At 43.5% G+C, this 23268-nt stretch overlaps 2 protein-coding genes across 2 annotated transcripts in view; both read right to left on the bottom strand.

Moving 5' to 3' along the window:
* LOC120542826 (lectin-like) overlaps positions 1 to 23268 on the bottom strand; it is a 134610-nt gene that overhangs the window by 32507 nt on the left and 78835 nt on the right. The window lies entirely within an intron of this gene.
* Positions 5527 to 20436, bottom strand: LOC120542827 (lectin-like). The gene is made up of 6 exons (XM_039775509.1): positions 20152 to 20436; positions 16624 to 16691; positions 13126 to 13226; positions 8308 to 8442; positions 8071 to 8182; positions 5527 to 5698 (listed from the first exon to the last, which is right to left on the bottom strand). The coding sequence occupies exons 2-6, from the start codon at positions 16676 to 16678 to the stop codon at positions 5604 to 5606; spliced, it is 498 nt and encodes a 165-aa protein (XP_039631443.1). The 5' UTR covers positions 16679 to 16691; positions 20152 to 20436; the 3' UTR covers positions 5527 to 5603.

The raw sequence follows: 23268 nt of genomic DNA, 5'->3' as shown, positions 1-23268 counted from the left end.
TATACATCCATTTTCCAACCCGTTGAATCCAAACTCGGGGTTCTGCTGGAGGCAATCCCAGGCAGGGCACCAACCCACCGCAGGGCACACACATCTGGGACAATTTAGAATCGCCAATCCACCTAACCTGCATGTCTTTGGACGGTGGGAGGAAACCCACGCAGACACAGGGAGAACATGCAAACTCCACGCATGGAGGTCCCGGGAAGCGAACCCAAGTCTCCTAACTGCGAGGCAGCAGCGCTACCCACTGTGCCATCGTGCCACCCAAGCAAAGTTCCATTTTTTTCTATTGGCTTTTAATAATTTCTTCTTCCTCCCCCTTCCCCTTATTTCTTATAAATAAACAGAATATCGTTTACTTAAGTATTTTATTTTAGTACACTAATGGGCCATCTGATCTTATTTTTTCCACTTGTCAGATAGACCCTAAAGAAGGAAAGGTCAGCTCTCTTGTGTCAAATAGACGAGGCGTTCCTAAGAAACTGGAAACGTTCCGAGGTCATCTTACTGCACCCTTGTCTTATGGCAGACGTCTGTATGAATAACCTGCCGTTAGAGCGAAGCGGCTTTGTCAGCTATTAACCCTGAGTAGCTTGCAAGCAGTTCGTTCGTCTTTCATAATGGATAATCAGCTCCATTGTTACACAGAGACATTTGGATAGCACACATTCTTAGTGAAATTTAATGAAAATGAATGTAAAGAATCAGATGGAGGGAGAAGAAACGTTACAATTAAGTACAAAATGGAGGAATGAATCTTGAAAGTATAGCTTATGAGAAGTGATAGTGGACCTGTTGCTATCTACATGCGCAGAGTGTGATGAAACAATCAGGAAAGCTGGCAGGGTGTGAGGTGAGCTAGTAGAGCACCTCGTTGGAGTTTCCAGACCACCACAGTAACTGCTAATACACAAGAAGAGACATACATTAGAACATTAGAACAATCTGGACGAGAACAGGCCATTCAGCCCAACAAAGCTCGCCAGTCCTGTCCACTTGTTTCCTCCAAGAAAACATCAAGTCGAGTTTTGAAAGTCCCTAACATCTTACTGTCTACCACACTACTTGGTCTCTTATTCCAAGTGTCTATCATTCTTTGTGTAAAGAAAAACTTCCTAATGTTGGTGCGAAATTTACCCTTAACAAGTTTCCAACTGTGTCCCCGTGTTCTTGATGAACTCATTTTAAAATACAAGTCTCGATCCACTGTACTAATTCTCTTCATAATTTTAAACACTTCAATCATGTCACCTCTTAATCTTTTTTTCCTTAAACTATAAAGGCTCAGCTCTTTTAATCTTTCCTCATAATTCAACCCCTGTAGCCCTGAATCAGCCGAGTCGCTCTTCTCTGGACTTTCTCTTGTGCTGCTGTGTCTTTATGGAGACCAAAACTACACACAGGACTCCAGATGAGGCCTCACCAGTGTGTTATAAAGCCTGAGCAGAACCTCCTGTGACTTGTACTCCACACGTCAAGGCGCTATATAACCTGACATTCTCTTAGCCTTCTTAATGTCTTCTGAACACTGTTGAGAAGTCGATATTTTAGAGTCCACTACGACTCCTAAATCCTTCTCATAAGGTGGACTCTCGATTTTCCGACCGCCCATTGTGTATTCAAACCTCACATTTTTACTTCCTATGTGTAATTCTTTACATTTACTGACATTAAATTTCATCTACCACATATCTGCCCAAGCCTGTCTGCTATCCAAGTCCTTCTGTGATGATATAACGGATTCCAAATTATCTGCTTATCCACCTATCTTGGTATCATCTGTAAACTTAACCAGCTTGTTCCTTATATTCCTATCTAAATCATTTATAGATATTAAAAATAGCAGCGGCCCTAGCACTGCCCCCTGCTGGTCACCACTCTTAACATCGGCCAGTTCTGATGAGGTTCCTCACATCATCACCCTCTGCTTCCTGTATCTGAGCCAATTCTGCACCCATCTAAAAACATCACCCTGAACTGCCACTTCTTTTAACTTGATGCCCAACCTCTCATGTGGCACCTCATCAAATGCTTTCTGAAAGTCCAGATAAATAATATCATAAGCTCCACTTTGATTGTATCCTTTTGTTGCCTCCTCATAGAATTCCAGCCTGTTGGTAAAACACGACCTCCCTCTTCTGACCCCATGCTGACTGTCCTGTCCTTGCCATGTGTTGCTCAATCTTATCTATACTAATAAAAGGCAAAGCCCTCACTCACTCACTCACTCACTCACTCACTCACTCACTCATCACTAATTCTCCAACTTCCCGTGTGGGTGGAAGGCTGAAATTTGGCAGGTTCATTCCTTACAGCTTCCTTACAAAAGTTGGGCAGGTTTTATATCGAAATTCTACGCGTAATGGTCATAACTGGAAGCAGTTTTTCTCCATTTACTGTAATGGAGATGAGCTTCAACGCCGTGGGGGCGGAGTTTCGTGTGACATCATCACGCCTCCCACGTAATCACGCAGTACATAGAAAACCAGGAAGAGCTCAAAAAAGAGCTGAAGAAAACAAGCATTATATAATTGAGAAGGCAGCGAAACAATAAGAAGCGAGCGAGTGACATATACAACCATATTCATGAGTTCTGCTACTTGAAACAAAGCACGATGTAAACCTACACTTTAAATTGAGTTCATAGACAGGCTGCCGCTGGCGTTTGTAATTTAGTGCCTGCCCATATAAGGCCGTCCGTCAGCGGCAATCCAATAGCAAACTCCCACTAAATATTCACGTGTGAAGGACTGTGCTTATGGAGAGGAAGATGAGATGGTCAGGGTGGTGTTTGGCACAAACTCAGCGAAACTGCGAGAGAAAGGACTAAGGTAACATTAAATACAGCCATGGACATAGCACGAGATGGCACCAGCACAGCTGGGAACCTTCGATGCATGTACACCGAGCGGCTCACGTGAACTGACGCAGTGCACAGACAAAAAGCAACAGTTCCAAAGAGCTGAACAAAAACCGAATTACACAATTGAAAAGGCAGCAAAAAATATGAAGCGTCTGATACATACAAGTCCGTCTACATGCGGCTCGAACCTTGTGCATGTTTGGTAGCACATATCTGTGTGAGAAGCTCTTCTCGGTGATAAAGACTAACAAAACAGCACACAGGAGTCGCTTCACTGATGAGCACCTGCAATCCATCCTGAGAATCTCCACAACACAGAACCTCACACCAAACAGAAACGAACTTGTGGCCAAAAAAAGATGCCAGGCGTCCAGCTCTAAAATTACATCTGAGCAAAGACAACTGAATGATTTGATTTGTTATTGCACGTAAGAGCGGCAGTCAACCGTTTTAACAAACAGCGTATTGCACTGATACGAAATAGCTGTGTGTGTATATATGTAGATATGTATGTATATGTATATATATGTTTATATATGTGTGTGTGTATGTATGTATATATATATATATATATGTATATGTGTGTATATATGTGTGTGTATATATGTAGATATATATATGTATGTATATATGTGTATATGTATAGATATGTATATATATATATGTTTATGTGTGTGTGTGTAAATATATATATATATATATGACAACAACACTCATCACTCACAACAGTGACAAAACAATTACATTGACAATCAGGTTACGTTATTTTCAAAATGTTTCCTTTTCTTTTCATTGCTTCTTTAACACACTACTTCTCCGCAGCGAAGCGCGGGTATTTTGCTATATATATATATAAGTGTGTATATATATGTGTATAGATGTATATATATATATATATATATATATATATATATATATATATATATATATATATATATATATATATGCCAGCAACACATGACAATGACAAAACAATTACATTGTCAATCATGTTACGTTATTATTAAAATATTTCCTTTTCTTTTTACTTCTCCGCTGCCAATCACAGGTATTTTGCTATATATATATATATATAAATAGATAGATATGACAACAACACTCAATATCAATGACAAAACAATTACATTAATAATCATCTTACGTTATTTTTAAACTGTTTGCTTTTCTTTTTCATAACTTCTTTAACACACTACTTCTCCGCGCGGGTATTTTGCTAGTCCTTAATAATTCCTTCCATTAATTTTCCTGCGATCTTTCATGTTAAGCTTACTGGCCTATAGTTGCTCTGATCTGCCCTGTCACCCTTTTTATATAATAGGATGATATTTGACATTTTCCAGTCCTTCAGAATCTCTCCAGTGCTCAGTGACTTCATAAAAATAAGTGTCAAGGGTTTATATCTGAACTCACTGGCCTCCTTAAGAACACGAGGATAAATATTATCTGGGCCTGGTGATTTGTTTGATTTCATCTTATTTAATCTGAGCAGCTCTTCTCTCTCTTCAATTTCCAAATCCCTCAGCACCTCCTTAGTAGTCCCTGTTACTGCTCTGAGGTTATCCACTTGCTCACTTGTGAACACCTCAGAGAAATGTAAGTTTAGGGCATCTGCTATTTCATTGTCTGTATCTTTTAATTCCCCTTTACTATTCCTGATGAAGTTGACCTCCTCCTTAACAGCTTTCCCACAAGTATAGCAGTACTGCTGAGCCAACCATCCGTCTTCACCCTTACAGTGTCTACCGGTAGGACTGATTTTTCTTTCCCTTACAACGTGCAGATCTCTGGACTCACTCTCGTCATCTCTCATTACATCCGTGTGGTATTCCATGGACTTTGCTGTATGGTGTTTGTGTTTATATGTTTATTGTAATATCGCCGTAGGAGTACAGGGTGGTATTATTTATAATATTTCATTTCATTATATTCTTTAATTGTCGTTGTTCCCCAGTGTGCTTTATTTTCTCTCAGTTTGTGAGTGTGTGCAGGTCGAGCCAAGGCTGAGGGCGTCCCTGGGATCCTCTAATAAAAATAAATAAATCACCGCCATCTTGACGATGTGAATCTTAGCAGCACCTGACCACTACAGACCAATCTCAACTTTTCTGACTGACCCCTGAGCTCAGACTTGGAGGTGCTGATCCTCATCCCAGCCACAAATCACTCGAGTGCATCTGCAAGGTCACAGTCAGGTGTGACAAAGGGGACATCGTCTTCTACGTAAACGGCCTGTCCACGTCCTCGGCTGAGCCACGAAAACCTCAAGACCCCAGCAGCAGGACCACCGCCACATCACACTGGTCAGAATGCCCATGTCTGACAGCTCAACTCTCTCAGGCCCATCATGACCCTCATCACACTGTGTGGCTGGTGGTCTTTAAGTCACGGCTCCCATCCTGCAGCACACCTTCACTGCCATTCCATTCATTTCTTACAGTGTTGTGTGGTGCTGCCCATCTCTACTGCGGTCAGCCAGCCAAGATCTGAAGCCCACCTCCAGATGACCACCCATTCATTACGGCCATCAGATTGTGGCCACTGCTGAGTTTACTTATGTCATATGAGGTGGCCTAAGGAGAGCAAGTGACATGTCTTAGTACTGCAGCTTGTCCATCCTAAATGAGAAGCTAAAAAATAATTTAGAGAACAAGACAGCAGGATGAATGCTAGATGTGTTTTTATTTAGAAACAGCCGAAGTGTAATGAAGATCGGACATCTTTAGTGTCTCTCGTGGCTTCACTCCTTTTTCATCCTCAGCATTGGCCATTGGTTTCTCATGCAGATAAATGAATACTGATTTGCACAGTCGATGTCATTCCAGCCACCTGAAACTGAAAAGAAACACAAGAGGAGAGGTGAGGACAACCCAGGAGGAGCAGCAACTCACAAACTCGCTTTGCGATTTGAGGGACTGAACAATGTTGCCATCCCACCCGCCACCAGGAGTCGGTGTGCAGGTAGCACGGTGGAGGACATCAGAAGGAAATTCTCAAGGCCCAGCCGCCTGGTATTACGCCGTCCCCAACGTCATCAGGGGGTTTAAACCAAGAGATGCTCAAATTCAGAGGAGGGTTTGGGTGTAATGGCAAGAGCCCTCTTCAGCAGTGTGGGTGTCAGTGTGACCAAAAGACCACTGGGCACCCCCTCAGAGCCCCATGAACCAAAGCAGTCTCTCTGGTGACCAAGCTTGATCTCCACTCGCCAAACACAAAACACCACGATACACACTGCATTAGTAAAAGTCTGATCAGCTGTCTTCTAAGGAGCTAGGTGGGATCTGCGGGGTCTTAATCTGGGCTGGTCAAAATGACTGAAGTGTTGCCAAGTGTTGTGGGTACTTAATGACGTCACTTGTAGGGTGGGTCAGCTCACCCAGTTTTTCAGTGAGCTACGTGTGACCCATGAAGGCTTTTATTGAATGACGGCTCGCTCGGTGCCAACTGAACTAGTGTTAGCCCGTCATTTTCTAACCCATTTATTGCTGCAGAGCCCATCCCAGCTAGCACAGGGCACAAGGCAGGTGCCAGTCCATCGCAGGGTATTGGACTGGGCTCTGTTTTATCAATGGCCGAGTTTCATTCCTTTTTTGACATTTTCATTGACTGAGTCCTTTCCCATCATTCCCTGGGGTGATTAAAAGATGAACAGCTTGTGAATGTTTGCATCTGCTCTAGTGGTGCCACCTCATTCTTCACCCAGAAGAACCTCAGGCACAATGGCAAGAAAAGACCCTTTGGCAATCCTTCCCTTTGCATTAAGTAAATAAATTTATCTTGAAATGCGGCCATCGACAGTACAATAGAACAGCAAACACACACAGTCGGCTCCCACTAGCAACGTACAGACACACAGCCGACATCCACTGAATATGGCGGAGCAGGCGCAGCTGGAAGTCACTGCTGCCAAGTGAGGTCTGAGCAGACCCTCAGTCCAGGGCTTCATTCAGCTCCTCCAGTGCCCACCCTGAATGCTGGACGTCATCGCGTTCATCAGACTCGTGTGCTGTTAGCGTGTTGTGCCAATTTGGCTTTGCTGACATTTGTGACTCACGTGAAGATCGGATCACATGGAGGACCTTGGAATAGAAGTGAGTGGAGTCGTGTAGGGTGGTCCAGAAAAGCAGTGCTGTGTTTCAGCGAGGGTCCCCTCACTGTGTGTGGCCTTGTCCTGTGAGATTAGACCCTGATTCTCATGTCATGTTATGCCACCTTTGCTCTTTAGGTTTTGACCTTTGCCCTGTTTACCCGTTTGTCCCTCTCCTGATGTGCCCCTCACGTCTTTGGTGCGGTCACTCATAGCACAATAGCAGTGAGGACCATCACTTGTAACATCCTGTTATCTCAATATCATCCACCCTCATAACCCTTTGTTTCCACAGTCACAGCTGATTCTGGACCCATTGGCACACCATGGCATGAGTTCCCACGTGTTTTAGGTTGATCTGCAGGTTCTCTAATGAAAAGCTTTCTGAAAATCCAAACACATGACCTCCCGTGCACCTCTCTGGCTGACTACTTTTTGCTTTTTTTCCATAGAATTCCAGTTGAATGTCTTTGGGATGAAAGGAAAAAACACACACAGGCTGTGACCAGGCTGCAGTCTGCCATGCCAGTGTGCCCCCCATAAAATGTAATTCAGTCATCCAAACGTTATCAGGCCTGCATGACGCCCATCCACACACGTGGCGTGGAGCCAGTCCATCAGAGGGCACCAAATGCCACCATGCTGCCCGCTGAAGAACAGAACATGAGGTGAGCGCGGGGTCTCATTTATTCTTTTTTATTTTTTATTGGTTGAGTATTTGATATTTAGCTTGTTGACTTATTTTTGATGCTCATCACATCCTAATAAGCCCCCTGGTGGATGCCCTCCTGCTCTGCCAGTCACAAGTCGACACAGTGGCAGATTTGTCTGATTTACTCGGTGCTCCAGAGTGTGTTACACGGGGGTCTTTAGGGCGGTCCCACATGTTGCTGCCACACACACACACACACACACATTGCTCTTATTGTACGCTGTGCTCAAGTGAAGCACAAAAAGACCTGAGTGCCCCCAAAGTCCTTCACAGCACCCCAGTCCAGTGCCAGGTTACCCCTGATGTGGTGTTCAGTCTGAACGCGGAGCAACACGTTGAATTGAAATGACAGCGGCCACCATTGCAGTGGTCATCTTCATCAGCCCTAAAACAGAAAGCATGGCTTACCTGCAAAGTTGGTGTGTAAGCAGTGCTCATTGCTACTGACGTTGTTGGGTTCACCCGGATTCCAGTTTGTAAAATCCCACTGAGACCCATCTGTCCAGAGCCACGATGAGATCTGCAAAACACAGACACTGCGGTAAGCAACGGGACCCTCACTGCAGCAGGACTGCACTCCTCTGCCATCTTAGAGCTTACAGCCCCCCAGGACCACAAAGATGAATGGATGGGAGGGCAACTTACCCGCACACAGTTGGAGCCTCCGAGCCAGGAGAGGGGTTCATGGGAGTCACTTCTCCTAATCAGGCTGGTGATGAAGTGGTTGGCACCGCTGCTGTGAACAGACGCCAGGTTTCCTCCAAGACTGACACAGTGAAGCTACAGGAGGAGGTGACAGAGAGGGTCCACGTTAGGCCAGCATGGCACACACATTAGGAAGAACACAACAAAAACTGGGGGCTGTCGTGGCACCTGGGAGCCATTTTATTTTTGGAGATTTTGTAAGACCCCTGAGGCAGCACCTCTCCTGCATGATACTTGGAGTGCATTTTGTTGAAGGCTTTCGGACAGCAAACTCTTAAAAGGAAACTGCTGGTCTTAAACTGACCACTGGACAGTCCAGCTGTGTCACTGCCTGTCCTTTGTCACTTTAAAGTGAGGTGCCACCCAACTTCAGACATGAGGTCTGCACAATTATGAAGTTTTATGTCTGTTGGGAATCAATAATGGCGGTCCTGTGGATGTCCACATCAGAGAAGCTGCTGAGACAGGCCTGGCACATGGTGGGCACACATCTCACGTGCCAATGGGAGGTGGGTGCCTGGGTGGTGATCAGTCTGTCAGCTTTGTACAGTTATGGGTCTGCTAGCTGCGTTATTCGGCTTTGCCACGTCCAAGTTGGTGGGCTTCGGTTGTTGTGCCGTCGGACATGCCTGTGTGTGTCACTAGCGTGTGTCACTGGTGTGTGTCACTGGTGTGTGTCACTAGCCGAGTGCTTCTCACTCTTTGATATTTGCTGTTATTTTTTTAGCGGGTGTTAATATTATTAGTCAGCTGGAGCTCCTCACTCTTTAATACGCCACATACAGTCGCCCGTCAGTAAAGCATCGATGCCACAAGTCATTCCTGCCTGTCCCGACCTTGGTCTCTGTTGGCGGTCCTGGCAAGACACCATTTTACAGTAAAGAGTGTTTTTTTGAATTCAAAAAGGCAATTAGAAGGAACAAAGGAAACTTTAGGGATCCTGTAGAAATGAAGACTTCAATCAGATTGAAATGTCAGGCTTTGAATTGTAATCTTGTAGCGGTACAAAGGTTTGAAGGGTTGGCGTCAATGGCTATACAACCTGAGTCGTGGTGCCCGCTAGCTCGTTATTACACACAGCAGTGACGTTTACAGGCTGCACTCGTGCGGGTGCCCCGTGTGGTGAACTGAATGCTTCCCTCAATTTCAGATAACAACAGCTGAAAAGAAATAATGTGGTCAACTCCGCAGAATGTCCACCTCCTCTGTGTTCTGGCCGTGGAGGACTTCTTTACTTTTATGTTGACAACAGTATGCGGCAGCTGCCAGCTTGTGTTGTACCCAGGGATTGATGTGCTTCTGCTTTGTGACCAGAGCGTCATGGCACATCGGGTACTCACATCATGAGCGGGGTGACTGACGTACATGATGAGTGGATGCCCTTCAGAGATTTATGCCCATCTCTTCCACACTTTGATGGCCTGTTGCGTCAGATTCAGCCCCTTGTTGATCATTCTGGAAATCACGTCAGCAGCCTAACGTCGAAATCAGCCATCTTGGATACAAGGCACCATCTGGCATCACCATGTAGTTAAATCGCTGCAGAGGGCTCGTATTAGTGTGTGACGTCATTTTCACCATGTGGCCCGACATGAAGACGTTGAGTATAAACCTGGCTGAAGAAGAAACTGGCAGAACATGGAGTACGCAACAGTCAGCGTGGGCTCAGACCAGGAGCTTGTGTTTTACCAACACGCTGGAATTCTGAGAAAGCAAGAAAAGGATACGACCAGAGAGGAGCAGATGATGTGGTTTATTTCAGAAAGCATCTGATAAGGTGCCACATGAGAGGGTGGGCATCAAACTTAAAGAAGTGCCAGATCAGGGTGTGCTGTGAAGATGAGGGCAGAATTGGCTCAGACGCAGGAAGCAGAGGGTGATGGGGTGAGGAACCTTCTCAGAATTGGCTGATGTTAAGAGTGGTGACCAGCAGGGGGCAGTACTGGGGCTGCTGCTATGTTTAATATCTATAAGTGATTTAGATAGGAATATGAAGGACAAGCTGGTGAAGTTGGCAGTTGATACCAAAATAGGTGGACTGGCAGATCATCGAGAATCCACTGAATCATCACAGAGGGACCTGCACAGCAGACAGGCTCGGGCAGATTAGTGGAAGATTAAAATAATGTCTGCGGTGGGCTGGCGCCCTGCCCGGGTTTGTTTACTGCCTTGCACCCTGTGTTGGCTGGGATTGGCTCCAGCAGACCTCTGTGACCCGGTGTTAGGATTCAGCGTGTTGGAAAATGGATGGATGGATGGAGTAAAAATGTGAGGCTTGAATACACAATGGGGGTGTTCTAAAATTCAAGAGTCCACCTTATGAGAAGGATTTAGGAGTCGCAGTGGACTCTAAGCTATCAACATCCTGACAGTGTTCAGAAGCCATTAAGAAGGCTAACAGAATGTCAGGTTATATAGCGCCTTGATGTGTGGAGTACAAGTCACAGGAGGTTCTGCTCAGGCTGGTGAGGCCTCATCTGGAGTCGTGAGTGCAGTTTGGGACTCCAGGCTACAAAGAGGACAAAGCAGCACAAGAGAAATTCCAGAGAAGAACGACTGGTTGATTATGGGGGGCTACAGGGGGTGAGTGATGAGGAAAGACTAAAAGAGCAGAGCCTTAAGGAGATGAAGAGGAGGCCTGACTGACTGACGTGTTTAAAATGATGAAGAGCATCAGTCCAGTGGAGCGAGATGGTGACTTAAAAATGAGGTCATCAAGAACACGGGGACACAGTTGGAAACACATTAAGGGTAAATGTCACACAAAACTTATGATGTCACACAGAGAGCCACAGACTTGTGTAATACGTGACCAAGTAGTGCGGTGGGCACGAGGACTATCGGGACCCCCACACCTCGACTTGATGTTATTTTGGTGGATTTACGTGAACAGGGCTAGCGAATTCTGATGGAATGAAGGTCTTGTCCTCATCTACATTAATCTAACATTTTAACTTGCAAGTCTTCTTTGAGCTTCCCTGACCTCTCGTCTTTCCTCTTCACTCCAGAAAGATCGATAGATAGATGTGAAAGGCACTATATAATAGATCGATAGATGTGAAAGGCACTATATAATAGATCAATAGATAAAGGCACATATAATAGATAGATAGCCCCATTTAGATTAGATAGATGATAGATAGATAGATCCTTTTCATAGATCGATAGATAATTCACATGAATGGCAGCCCCATTTCTTTGTGTCATCACCAAATTTCTATCAAAACAGTCAAAGTATTTTTGTTTATGGTATTTTTTTTTTTGTTTTTTTTATTTTAAGGTGGTGTTTTTGGCCCTAAATTTAGATTTATTCAAATTCCGTCTTTGTGGGCACCTACTGCCCTTGATGTGCCATCCTTCCAGTTGTCAGCTTTTTAACTAAATGATAAACATGTGAGCGAGTGAGTCAGTCACTGTGTATATATTCAGACTGTAATATTATTTGAATGTGAATTTGGGGTCATTTGTTGGGATTGGGGTCCACTTCTTATCATTTGTTTTTCTGTTTAGCCCACTTGTTCTCAAACTCAGCACTGGAGACCCCCGGAGCTGCAGATTTCTGTTCAAACCTCTCTTCTCAATTGAATTCCAGTCCTAACTAAGTCAGCTGTCACTTCCCAGTTTCTGTGTTTTGGGGTCCATGTTGAAATGACAGAACTACAGTTGGTACATTTTGATTGGAATGTGCCCGTCATTTCTGTGTGTGACACGCTGATAATTCAGTGTTTTTTAAAAGATGATTTTATAATTTTCCTCATCGTTCTCATCTTGATATCTAATTTATTTCCCACTGAGCCTGTCGGGGGGTCTGGCGCTAAAGCAGGTGCAGCCTTTCAGCATTCAGGATCGTCTGCCCGGGGGTCTGCTCTGCTCGTTGTTAACTGTCATTATTGGGATCAAACTAATGGAGCAAATCAGTAGGAGAGGACAGCAGTGAAGGAAAGCTAAGCACTTCAGGCCAACGCAAAAGCACCAAATGGCTCTGAAGTGTCAAATCCCACTGCTGTCTGCAGAATTAGGGGGGAGGCAGGTGTTGTGAGGCGTTGAACTCTTAGGCTGTGGGTTCAAATCCCACTACTGACCCTGTGTGACCTGAGCAGGTCACTTCACCTGCCTGTCTCTTTAACCAAAGAAATGAAGCCAATCGTCTCTCAGATGTTGTCAGTCACCTTGTGACTAAGTCAAGATGTCAGCTGCTCAGTAAATGAGATCAATAAGAGAAAATGAAGGAGACAAAAACCTGCAGCCAGCAGGGCGCCCAGGACTGAGCCGGAGATCCACTGGTGTTGTGTTCACGCTATGAACAGTCGCCTTATGAACGAGTTCTCAGGAACAGATACGGTTTGTGGAGCAGATGAAGTGCAGCCTGCAGCTATGGGCTTTACAGGTCGCCATCTTCTTCTGCTCACTTCATGTCTTCTGCTCCCTTTGTTTGTCTTGTTTGTGTGTAAATGTGAGTGTGTGAGTGAGGAGGGACAGAAATCTAAAAAGAGAAGGACAGAGAATGAGAAAGCAAAAGAAGGACGATCCATAATGCAGTGCAAAGAAAGTGACTGAGGGGTGAACGTACAGCAGAATAACAAAAAAATCAAAGGTGCCAACTGGCTGAGGGGGAAAACACACACGCGTGCCATGAAGGAGATCAACACGGAGCACAGAAACATACTGGACTTGTTCACAAAGCACATATTAAGGCTGCAATGCCATTCTGTCACACCATTTCCAGTGTCACTTACAGCCCTCAGGACGAAACATTACCTCAGCGTCAATCCAGGTCTTCTTCTCTGGGAAGTATTGGTAACATTTGCCGGAGTAGCTCACCCATCCAGGCTGACATAACTCAAGACTGTAGGACACATCTGAAAATCAGAGACCACCGCTTAATGAAGGCCATTGGATGTCATTAGAATTCAACATATTTGCAAGACCTTTTGACTTGAGACCACTCTGTATGCTAATTGATGGCTGCCACCCTGTGCCATGCACGTTCAGCATGGCATCAGCTGGCCCAGCTCACATGATTGAATGACCAGAGTCATCTTCAGTTCCCATTTCATCAACAGTGGACCACTGCTGGTCTCTCGAAAGGTCTGTTGATGGCACAGGAGTGACGTACTGTTTGTTTGATTAAAAAAAAGTTTGTACGAAGGACCTGTGTCCGTATGGTCATCTACTCCAAGCTGAGCGTCCTCCCAGAGAGGCTTTCCACAGCCTTACTAGTCCACTTCTGCACTGTCCTTATGTGTGGCTGAGCTGATTTCAGTTTCCATCTACGTGAGAGGACAAGAAATGCCACGGCATGGACACAGTTGACCAAAGGCCTACATAGAATGTCATCCTAAGCCTCTGAGATAGTGACGGAGAAGGGCCCAGAGCTGCTCCTGCTCCAGTAGCACATTTCACCAGCTGCCTATACGTGGGAAACTCTGACCCTCATTTAGTGTCATCAAGTTTGATCTTGGTTTTTTTTTTGTTTTTTTTAATGTAATTTTGAGATTGATGATGTTTTTGGTTTTGTTTTGTCTGATTTGTACTTTTATTGTGTTATTACTTTTGTTATTAGGTTTTTTGTGGAGATTATGCACTATATTTATTTGTTTTCTGCCCTGTCTCCTGCACGTGAAGCCTAAGGGCTCATTTATACTTCACGCTCAGAACGCGTACGCGTCCGCATCATGGCTGCCACGCGTTCCCAGCATTCATTTCACGCGTCCTCTGAGCAGGTCCTCAGAAATTAACGTGACGCGTGCGCGAGTTGCAGTACCAGCAAAAAGTCGGGGGGCGCAGTGTGCTGAAAGTCGGAACGTGACGTCAGAGTCTCTGTTTACTATCTACATGTGACAGCAAGCCGCTATGGAGATCCTTCTGGGATCGATGTGTGCGCTTTGCTGTTTGATGAATGGCTCAAAGTGTTGAAGCAAAATGCCGACATACAAATGCATTCGTGGTGCTTTTATATTCAAGCGTCGCATATTCCCGATCGTAATGACACGATACATTTTAAAAGTCTCACATACCATCTTTTGTGCCGTCTATTTTTTATTTTTTTACTTTACCTGCTGTCAGGTCCAAGAAGCTCGTAGCGATTAAAACTGGGATGACGTTTACGATGGTCTGCTTTAATAATAAAGTAAACTACGAGGTTAAAGTGGACATTTCGAGATTAAAGCCGAAATTTCCACTTTAATCACAAAATACACGTTTTCAGCGTGTCCTTTATTTTTTTCTCAGTGGCTCAAATACAGCGCTATACATTATGTTGCCGATGTGAAGTTGCAAAAAAATAAAAATAAAAAATAGACGGCACTGAGACTTTTAAAATATATCGTGTCATTACGATCGGGAATATGCGACGCTTGAATATAAAAGCACCACGAATGCATTTGTATGTCGGCATTTTGCTTCACCACATCGAAGCATCCATCCCGTAGGATCGGCATAGAGGCTTTCTGTCTCACATACCATCTTTTGTGTCGTCTTTTTAAATTTTTTTATTTTTGCAACTTAACAACAGCAACATAATTTATAGCGTTATATTTGAACCACTGAGAAAAAAATAAAGGACGCGGTGAAAACGTGTATTTTGTGATTAAAGTGGAAATTTCGGCTTTAATCTCGAATTGTCCACTTTAACCTCGTAGTTTACTTTATCATTAAAGCAGACGGTCGTAAAAGTCATCCCAGTTTTTAATCGCTACGAGCTTCTTGGACCTGACAGCAGCGGCAAGCAGAAATAAATCACCACAATGAACAAATTAAATGTCTGACATACCAACTCTGTGCAAATTTAGAATCTTTAGATTTCTACTTGATATCACTTTCATGATGAAATGCTTTAAAGTGCGTATGTTACATTTTACATATAATTTCATTTAAATAATGAATACTGTTAATAATTACACACATGGGGGTGACACGGTGGCGGAGCAATAGCACTGCTGTCTCGCAGGGAGTTACGTTGCTGGTATTTCCCTGCTTGTATTCCACACTGCGCTCTGGTTTCCTTCCAAAGATAAGCAGATTTGGGGATTTGGTGCCGCTAAAATGACGCTTGTGTATGTGTGTTTGTATTCACCTTGCGATGAGCGGAGACCTCGTCCAGGGATTGTTTCTCAGTCGTGCCCAATGCTTGTTGGAATGGACACATCCCTGGATTGGTGAATTTAATCAATAAACATCCTTTTCACAGATATTACGGTAAGGTGTTATCGGAATTTAATAGGTGATTTAGGCAACTCACAACACAGAGAAGCCAAACATGTTCTCACCGTGATAATATCTCACACTGCCACCTGGTGGACTCCTCCAGATTTACGTAAAGAACGCACGCAAGTATAAACACTTCAACGCTTGCGTAGCAGGAGCATCCGCTGCAGCCTGCCTCGCGTGAAGTATAAATGAGCCCTAATCGTGCAGCTGGCATTAGTGAACTGACAGTTCAGATGGCAACTTTGGATTGTCTGTGTTTGGATTCCTGGGTTTCATTTGATGATTATGAGGTTTGGATTTCCTGTCTTGTGACCTTCACATTCATTTATAAGGTACTGTGAATGGTTTGCTGGTTCTTGGATAGATAGAGAGAATAGATATGAAAGGCAGAATATGATAGATAGATAGATAGATAGATAGATAGATAGATAGATAGATAGATAGATAGATAGATAGATAGATAGATAGATAGATAGATAGATAGATAGATAGATAGATAGAGTGAAAGGCACTATATGATAGATAGATAGATAGATAGATAGATAGATAGATAGATAGATAGATAGATTGTACCTTATTTTACTTTACTAATTCCAAGGGGAAGTTCCTTTCTCACTTGCTGTGTTTGTTAATCTCTCTTTTTAATTCTATTTGAGAATATCTCTTCGAATATAAAGATACTTTGTTTTGGTTTGAATTTTGGACCAGAGGTCTTGTGTTTTTTTTCTATCCCCCGATTCTAAGCTCTTCTCTTTCTTCTCTTTTCTTTCTCTCTCTCTTTTCTTGTGGATTTTTTTAGATTTTGAACATTAAAACATCCTTAACCCCATTTTGGGCCTGTGTAAACCAAAAGCCTGCCATTTTAGTTTGGGGTCAGGCTGACAGGACTGAGGCCTTTTCTATGGGTAAAGGTCAGAGTTATGTTTTTGTTTTGCTTTTTATTGTTTTATTGAAACCGTGTTTTCTTTTTTGCCTCCATTTTGTGATATTTAGGTGCCCGGATCACAACATTTAGAGGCCTGCATTGTTGGATATCGAATGACTTACCTGTAACTGTGCTGATGATGAAAGTAGCCAGCAGCAAGCCGAGTGTTGCAGCCATTGTGCTCAGATTTCTATAAAAGAAAACACATAAGATGAGTCACTAAAGGTGCCAGCGCATGTCGTGAAGACCACACAGATGAAGCAGAGGAGACCCCTGAATACGTGAGGTGATGTGTGGCTCCTGTTTGTCTCTGATAAGCTGGTCGCCCACTTTTACCTTTCTGGTGGGCCGCAGCCCCTCTGGGTGACGATTAAAGTTACTTTTTCATACTGATTTCAGATTTGAGCTCAGAATTTTTCTGTCACCTTTAGTTTTTGAGTTTTGCCAACATTCAGTATATAAACTCTGATTAAGATGTACAGGTTTTTAAAGTTAAATGTAAGATCAAAATGCTTTTGTTGCTCCTTGTGAACTTTATACAACTTTCCACACTAAGTTCAGATTTATTAAACACACTTTGTTAAGGAAGTAGAAGTCCAAATGGCCTCAGAGTCACATGTGTTACAGTAACGAGGTCTGCAGTTGATTATTTCCAGACTCCATTTTGTTGTCCTGAACATGCGGAGGAAACACAGAAGGCGCAGATCAACACTCGCCAGCTGGCTTGGCTTGACAAGTGGACGTATGTGGTGAGTTTTTCAGCTTCTCCTCCGTGTCTGATGGCCTACAATGTAAAGTGCCAGTGCGGCAGGAGATTCTTTAACGTTTACAGAAGGCGAGTCGCTTTAGGACACAATGTCATGTGTCAAATGTATAACAGCAAGTTTGTGAAGACATCACTTGGACTTGAAAACCACTGAACTTATCCTTTAAGCGACGTCTTCATGAAGAATTGTCTGATTATTCGTTAAAGTCCTGAGTGTTGAGACCCGTTCATCTCTCTTTTATTTTTGACATATGATTTTTGTTTTGTGTGTTGGTAATTCTGATACTTTTGGCTCTGAGCCTCATATCAAATGTTCTTTTGGGGACATTGTGACATTCTGGAATGTCAGGACATTTCCTGGTGGGCTGGTCGAGTTGCCATGTCAACCCTTTCAAATTCTCATAAATGAATGCACATACATTTAATAAGTCCTTGAACAGATGGCCTGTCCTAAATATTACAACACCGCTTCACGTGAAATCAAATCTAAACTGCACTTGACAATGGACAGCAGAGATAACAGAAAAGTGGTGCAGAGAGAGACGAGATTAAGTAATAAAAGGAGGACAGAGCAGACAACAAAGACCCAGTCGACGTTTGTAATCCTGCTGTCCTCGTAGAGCGGACTGGTGGCTCTGTGGCTAAGGATCTGCGCTGCTATCAGGATGGTGGCCATCCTACTCCATTGGGCCCTTGAAGGAGGACCTTCACCTGACTGGCACTCCAGAGGTGCCATACGAGGGCTGACCCTGCACTCTGACCTGCAAAGGTCACACAAAAGACCTGCAAAGGTCACACAAAAATCGCTCTCTGTGATTATTCGACTTTCTTGTTTTCATCAGTTTAAGGCTTCAATACAAATTTTTTTTTGTTTTAAATTCTTTTCTGTCTCGGTGGGTCACCATTTTATTTTCTTGACAGGCAGACCCTCTCTGAGGAATTTTATGAAGTGTTTGCAAAATGTTATGAGGACGCCTTTCCTGCTCATCAGCCATCGTGTTTTAATCCACTGTGCTTTTAAACATAAAGATAATAAAAGTGTAGAATGTGTGGCGCTACGTTGACTTTCTACATTTGAGGCCTTATGTTTCTATACTCCTTCCTTACGTCATAAAGAGTGAAAAGAAAGGTTAGCATGAAGAGACGAGGTTTGATCATCTTTATATTCTAGAATGCAGATCAGGAGAAAAAAAATCAGATTTGTATTGTACTGCAGATTCTACAATGCGTATTAAACAAACAAATTATCAATCAAATGTCAAACAAAGGCGTAGTGTTTCCTTAAAATGGGGTTTTTTGTGAAAAATCTCAACTGACAACATCAATTTAATTGTCCTGGCAATGTCCTCAGCTTGGCCAAATCCTTGGGACATTGTTGAGACATTGAAGGCCATCAGAACGTCTTAAACCCCTTTGAGTTTGCTAAGTGACGCCACTCCTGCTGGATCTGTTAAACGTTCTTGTTAAGCTGACACAAACCTTTGCAATCGGGTCCGAGTATCGCCTGCTCGTCGACTGCGTTCTTATCAGATCGCTTATGTACATTAAAAGGAGCAGCGGCCCCAGTGCTGCCTCCTGCTGGACACCACTTGTAACATCCACTCATTCTGTAAAGTTTCCCTTCACCATAACTCACTCCTGCCAGTGTCTGAGACAATTTTTACCCAACTATGCATCTGACTCCCCCACTTCTTCTGATTTGATCACCAACCTTTCATGGGTTACTTTATTAAAGACTTCTGAAAATTAACATAAATAATAAACTTTGTCACCTCTCTGATCACATCCTATAGTTGCTCACTTATAAAATTCCAGCATAATAGTGAAACACGACCTTCCTCATCTGAAGCCATGCCGACTGTCCCTAACACTTCCTTCATGTGTCACTTGATCTTCTCCTTAATAATCCCCTCCATTACTGTGGAGTAGGTTAAGCTCACTGGCTCGGCTTGCCCCACCCTTCATGATATTCAGCAGCCACTCGTCTTTAGGAATTACTCGAGTGTGCAGAGATTTTTAAAATATGCGTCAAGGGTTTCTATCTGCACTCGCTGGCCTCCTTAAGCCTGATCTTGTCCTGGCGGTTTGTTCGATTTCAGCCTCTTTAATTACAAGGCGGTTTGTTTCTCTACAGCTCTCTTCACTGAGTGCAGGCGCAGAGCGATGTGACAAATTCCCAGGTAGCCTGAGCAGCTCTTCTCTTTCTAAAATTTCCAAATCTCTCAGTAAGTCCTTAGTAGTCCCTGTTACTTCTGTGAGGTCATCGACTTCTTCACACAAACTGTATAAACTTCAACAAAATGTAAGTTCAAGTCATTTGTGATTTCAGCGTTGCTATGTTCTCGCTCCCCTTCACTGTTCCTCATTCTCTTCACCTCCTCCTCGTCTGTTCTTTTACGACTAAACAATTAAAGAATCTCTTTAGGGCGTCTTCACCTTTTCTGCAGTATTTCTCTCCAGCCTTCCTGATATCCTTTTTAACTGCTGCTGTCATTTATTCTCTGGTTCATACTGGAGTTACTGGTCTACTTATTTTAACACATTAATGAGTGTCATTCCTGCCAAAGTCACTTTGCCTTCACCTTCCAGTCAGATCTTTATATGGCCCTGTTGATGTCCTCTAGCGCCCCCTTTGGCCTGCATGTCTGGTCCTGACTCAGCACCCCACTCACTACTCTCTACACGGTACGTTGTGATGGGACTTGCAGCGAAAAGCCCAATAAAAGTGAGGATGCATTGACTGAGAAGTCACCGGCACTTTGCTTCCTTAGGATGTCCCATCGTGGACCTCAGCAGCCCAGTGTGACGATAGAGCATCTCATCAAGCACATCTCCTGATCTCAACGGCACACTTGATGTGTAATAAAAACAGCTCATTCCTTACCTGGGTCGCCCGACTGGTAGTGCTGTGGTGGATCTGCCTTCTCCGCTCTAACTGGGGTCCTTGGCTCTCTGGGGGCTTTTTATTGCTTCAAAGAGGTGTGGGGCTCATGACGTTGGTTTGCTTCTCACATGTGATGTGCCAACATGAACATCCTGGAGGAGGACTTCACTTCCAGTGAATCCTGAATGCGTTCCCAAGTGGGGGGGTGTTTTTGGGTTTTCAGTGGGCACAGCCAACTTCTTGTAACATCCTGGATAAGCGAGTGATTCTCATCCCCTGAATTATTTGTAATTCCATTCAATGGGTTATATTTTTTATATTGTCGGTGGGCACAGCCCTCTTGTTAAACTTTAAGTAGTTTGTTTCATGTTCTCTCTTTGCATTTGGATAAATTGTAATTGCCTCTGCTTTGCATAGAGAAGTAATAAAAGAAGAACATTTAATTTCATATCCTTCACAGGCCATCAGTAAATAATCTGAACAATGGCACCTCTAGACATGGCACAGTTTGGGCACCGAGCCAGTCAGCAGCTTCACTAGATTGATCAAACACTTCTGATCTTATCTGGAATCTGTCATGACATGCAACACTGAAAGGGCTGCAGTTATTCATTTACAAGATTGTGTGAATAAGAAAGTGCACCCCCAGTGTTCAGCACCTGCTGTCACCACATTTGACATGTGACACTCTTTAAGTGCCTTCACGTAGGAGGAATCCACACAGTAGCTCTCCGACTCTTGGACTTTGTAGAATTTTCTGGTGTCTGCAGCCTTCTTGGAGTCAGCCATTCCAAACCTCTCCAGGTCTTTTTTTAAACACTCTTTTGTGACTTTGGACAATCGGCTGTCAGTTCAGTGCTCTCAGTGTGACAGCTGGCCTTGGGGGCTGCACTGGTGTTTCGGTGACCATTGTGAAATTCATTGCTGACTCAATGCCAAGGAGCAACAAAGCAGGTCCATGTCATATGGAATACGGCATGTTGTGCAGATCCACTGGTGACTTGTCTGCCCTTCACTGGGAATGTGGTGGGGAGATCAGAGTACCTGCAGGAGACCCCATGTAGACACAAGGAGAACAGGCACATGCCTCAGTGACCAAGAATCTGTACAGGATTCAAAGGCCAGGATGGAGGATCATCACTCTGTATGTCAATCTTAATTTCATAAAAGGACTTTAGGAGGCCAGGGGGTTTTATGGGGCAGCACTGACTCCTTGGCATCAATTCTGGGCCTCTAGATGTTCTTCGCCAAGATGCTTCAGTTCAGACTTGACCAGGCTTATCATCTCAGTAGAAAGTTGGGTCCTTCCTGGTCCTTGCATCTTATGGAGACTGGAGTAACTTCATAATTAGAATTAGAATTAGAATTAGAACAATCTAGACGACAATTGGCCATTCAGCCCAACAAAGCTCGCCAGTCCTATCCACTTGTTTCCTCCAAGAAAACATCAAGTCGAGTTTTGAAAGTCCCTAACGTCTTACTGTCTACCACACTACTTGGTAGCTTATTCCAAGTGTCTATCGTTCTTTGTGTAAAGAAAAACTTCCTAATGTTTGTGCGAAATTTACCCTTAACAAGTTTCCAACTGTGTCCCCGTGTTCTTGATGAGCTCATTTTAAAATACAAGTCTCGATCCACTGTACTAATTCCCTTCATAATTTTAAACACTTCAATCATGTCACCTCTTAATCTTCTTTTGCTTAAACTGTAAAGGCTCAGCTCTTTTAATCTTTCCTCATAATTCACCCCCTGTAGACCTGGAATCAGCCTAGTCGCTCTTCTCTGGACCTTTTCTAGTGCTGCTATGTCCTTTTTGTAGCCTGGAGACCAAAACTGCACACAGTACTCAAGATGAGGCCTCACCAGTGCATTATAAAGGTTGAGCATAACCTCCTTGGACTTGTACTCACAGATCGCTATATAACCTGACATTCTGTTAGCCTTCTTAATGGCTTCTGAACACTGTTGGGAAGTTGATAGCTTGGAGTCCACCACAACTCCTAAATCCTTCTCATAAGGTGTACTCTCGATTTTCCGACCGCCCATTGTGTATTCAAACCTAATATTTTTACTTCCTATGTGTAATACTTTACATTTACTGACATTAAATTTCATCTGCCACAAATCTGCCCAAGCCTGTATGCTATCCAAGTCCTTCTGTAATGATATAACGGATTCCAAATTATCTGCTAATCCACCTATCTTGGTATCATCTGCAAACTTAACCAGCTTGTTACTTATATTCCTATCTAAATCATTTATATATATTAAAAATAGCAGCGGCCCTAGCACTGACCCCTGTGGAACACCACTCTTAACATCGCCAGTTCTGATGAGGTTCCTCGCACCATCACCCTCTGCTTCCTGTGTCTGAGCCAATTCTGCACCCATCTAAAAACATCACCCTGAATTCCCACTTCTTTTAACTTGATGCCCAACCTCTCATGTGGCACCTTATCAAATGCTTTCTGAAAGTCCAGATAAATAATATCATAAGCTCCACTTTGATCGTATCCTTTTGTTGCCTCCTCATAGAATTCCAACATGTTAGTAAAACACGACCTCCCTCTTCTGAACCCATGCTGACTGTTCAGAATAACTCCTGTCCTTGTCATGTGTTGCTCAATCTTATCCTTAATAATTCCTTCCATTAATTTTCCTGTGATGCTTGTTAAGCTTACTGGCCTATAGTTGCTTGGATCTGCCCTGTCACCCTTTTTATATAATGGGATGATATTTGCCATTTTCCAGTCCTTTGGAATCTCTCCAGTGCACAGTGACTTCCTAAAATATGTGTCAAGGGTTTATATATGTACTCACTAGCCTCCTTAAGAACACGAGGATAAATATTATCTGGGCCTGGTGATTTGTTTGATTTCATCTTATTTAATCTGAGCAGCACTTCTCCCTCTACAATTTCCAAATCCCTCAGTACCTCCTTAGTAGTTGTTTACCTCTGGCAGGTTATCCACTTGCTCACTTGTAAACACCTCAGAAAAATGTAAGTTTAGGGCATCTGCTATTTCATTGTCTGTATCTTTTAATTCCCTTTACTATTCCTGATGAACTTGACCTCCTCCTTAACTGTTCTTTTACTACTAAAATACTGAAAGAATC

Source organism: Polypterus senegalus, chromosome 13, assembly GCF_016835505.1.
Source record: "Polypterus senegalus isolate Bchr_013 chromosome 13, ASM1683550v1, whole genome shotgun sequence".
NCBI classification, from domain to species: domain Eukaryota; kingdom Metazoa; phylum Chordata; class Cladistia; order Polypteriformes; family Polypteridae; genus Polypterus; species Polypterus senegalus.
This window is presented reverse-complemented; position numbering and strand designations above follow the sequence as displayed.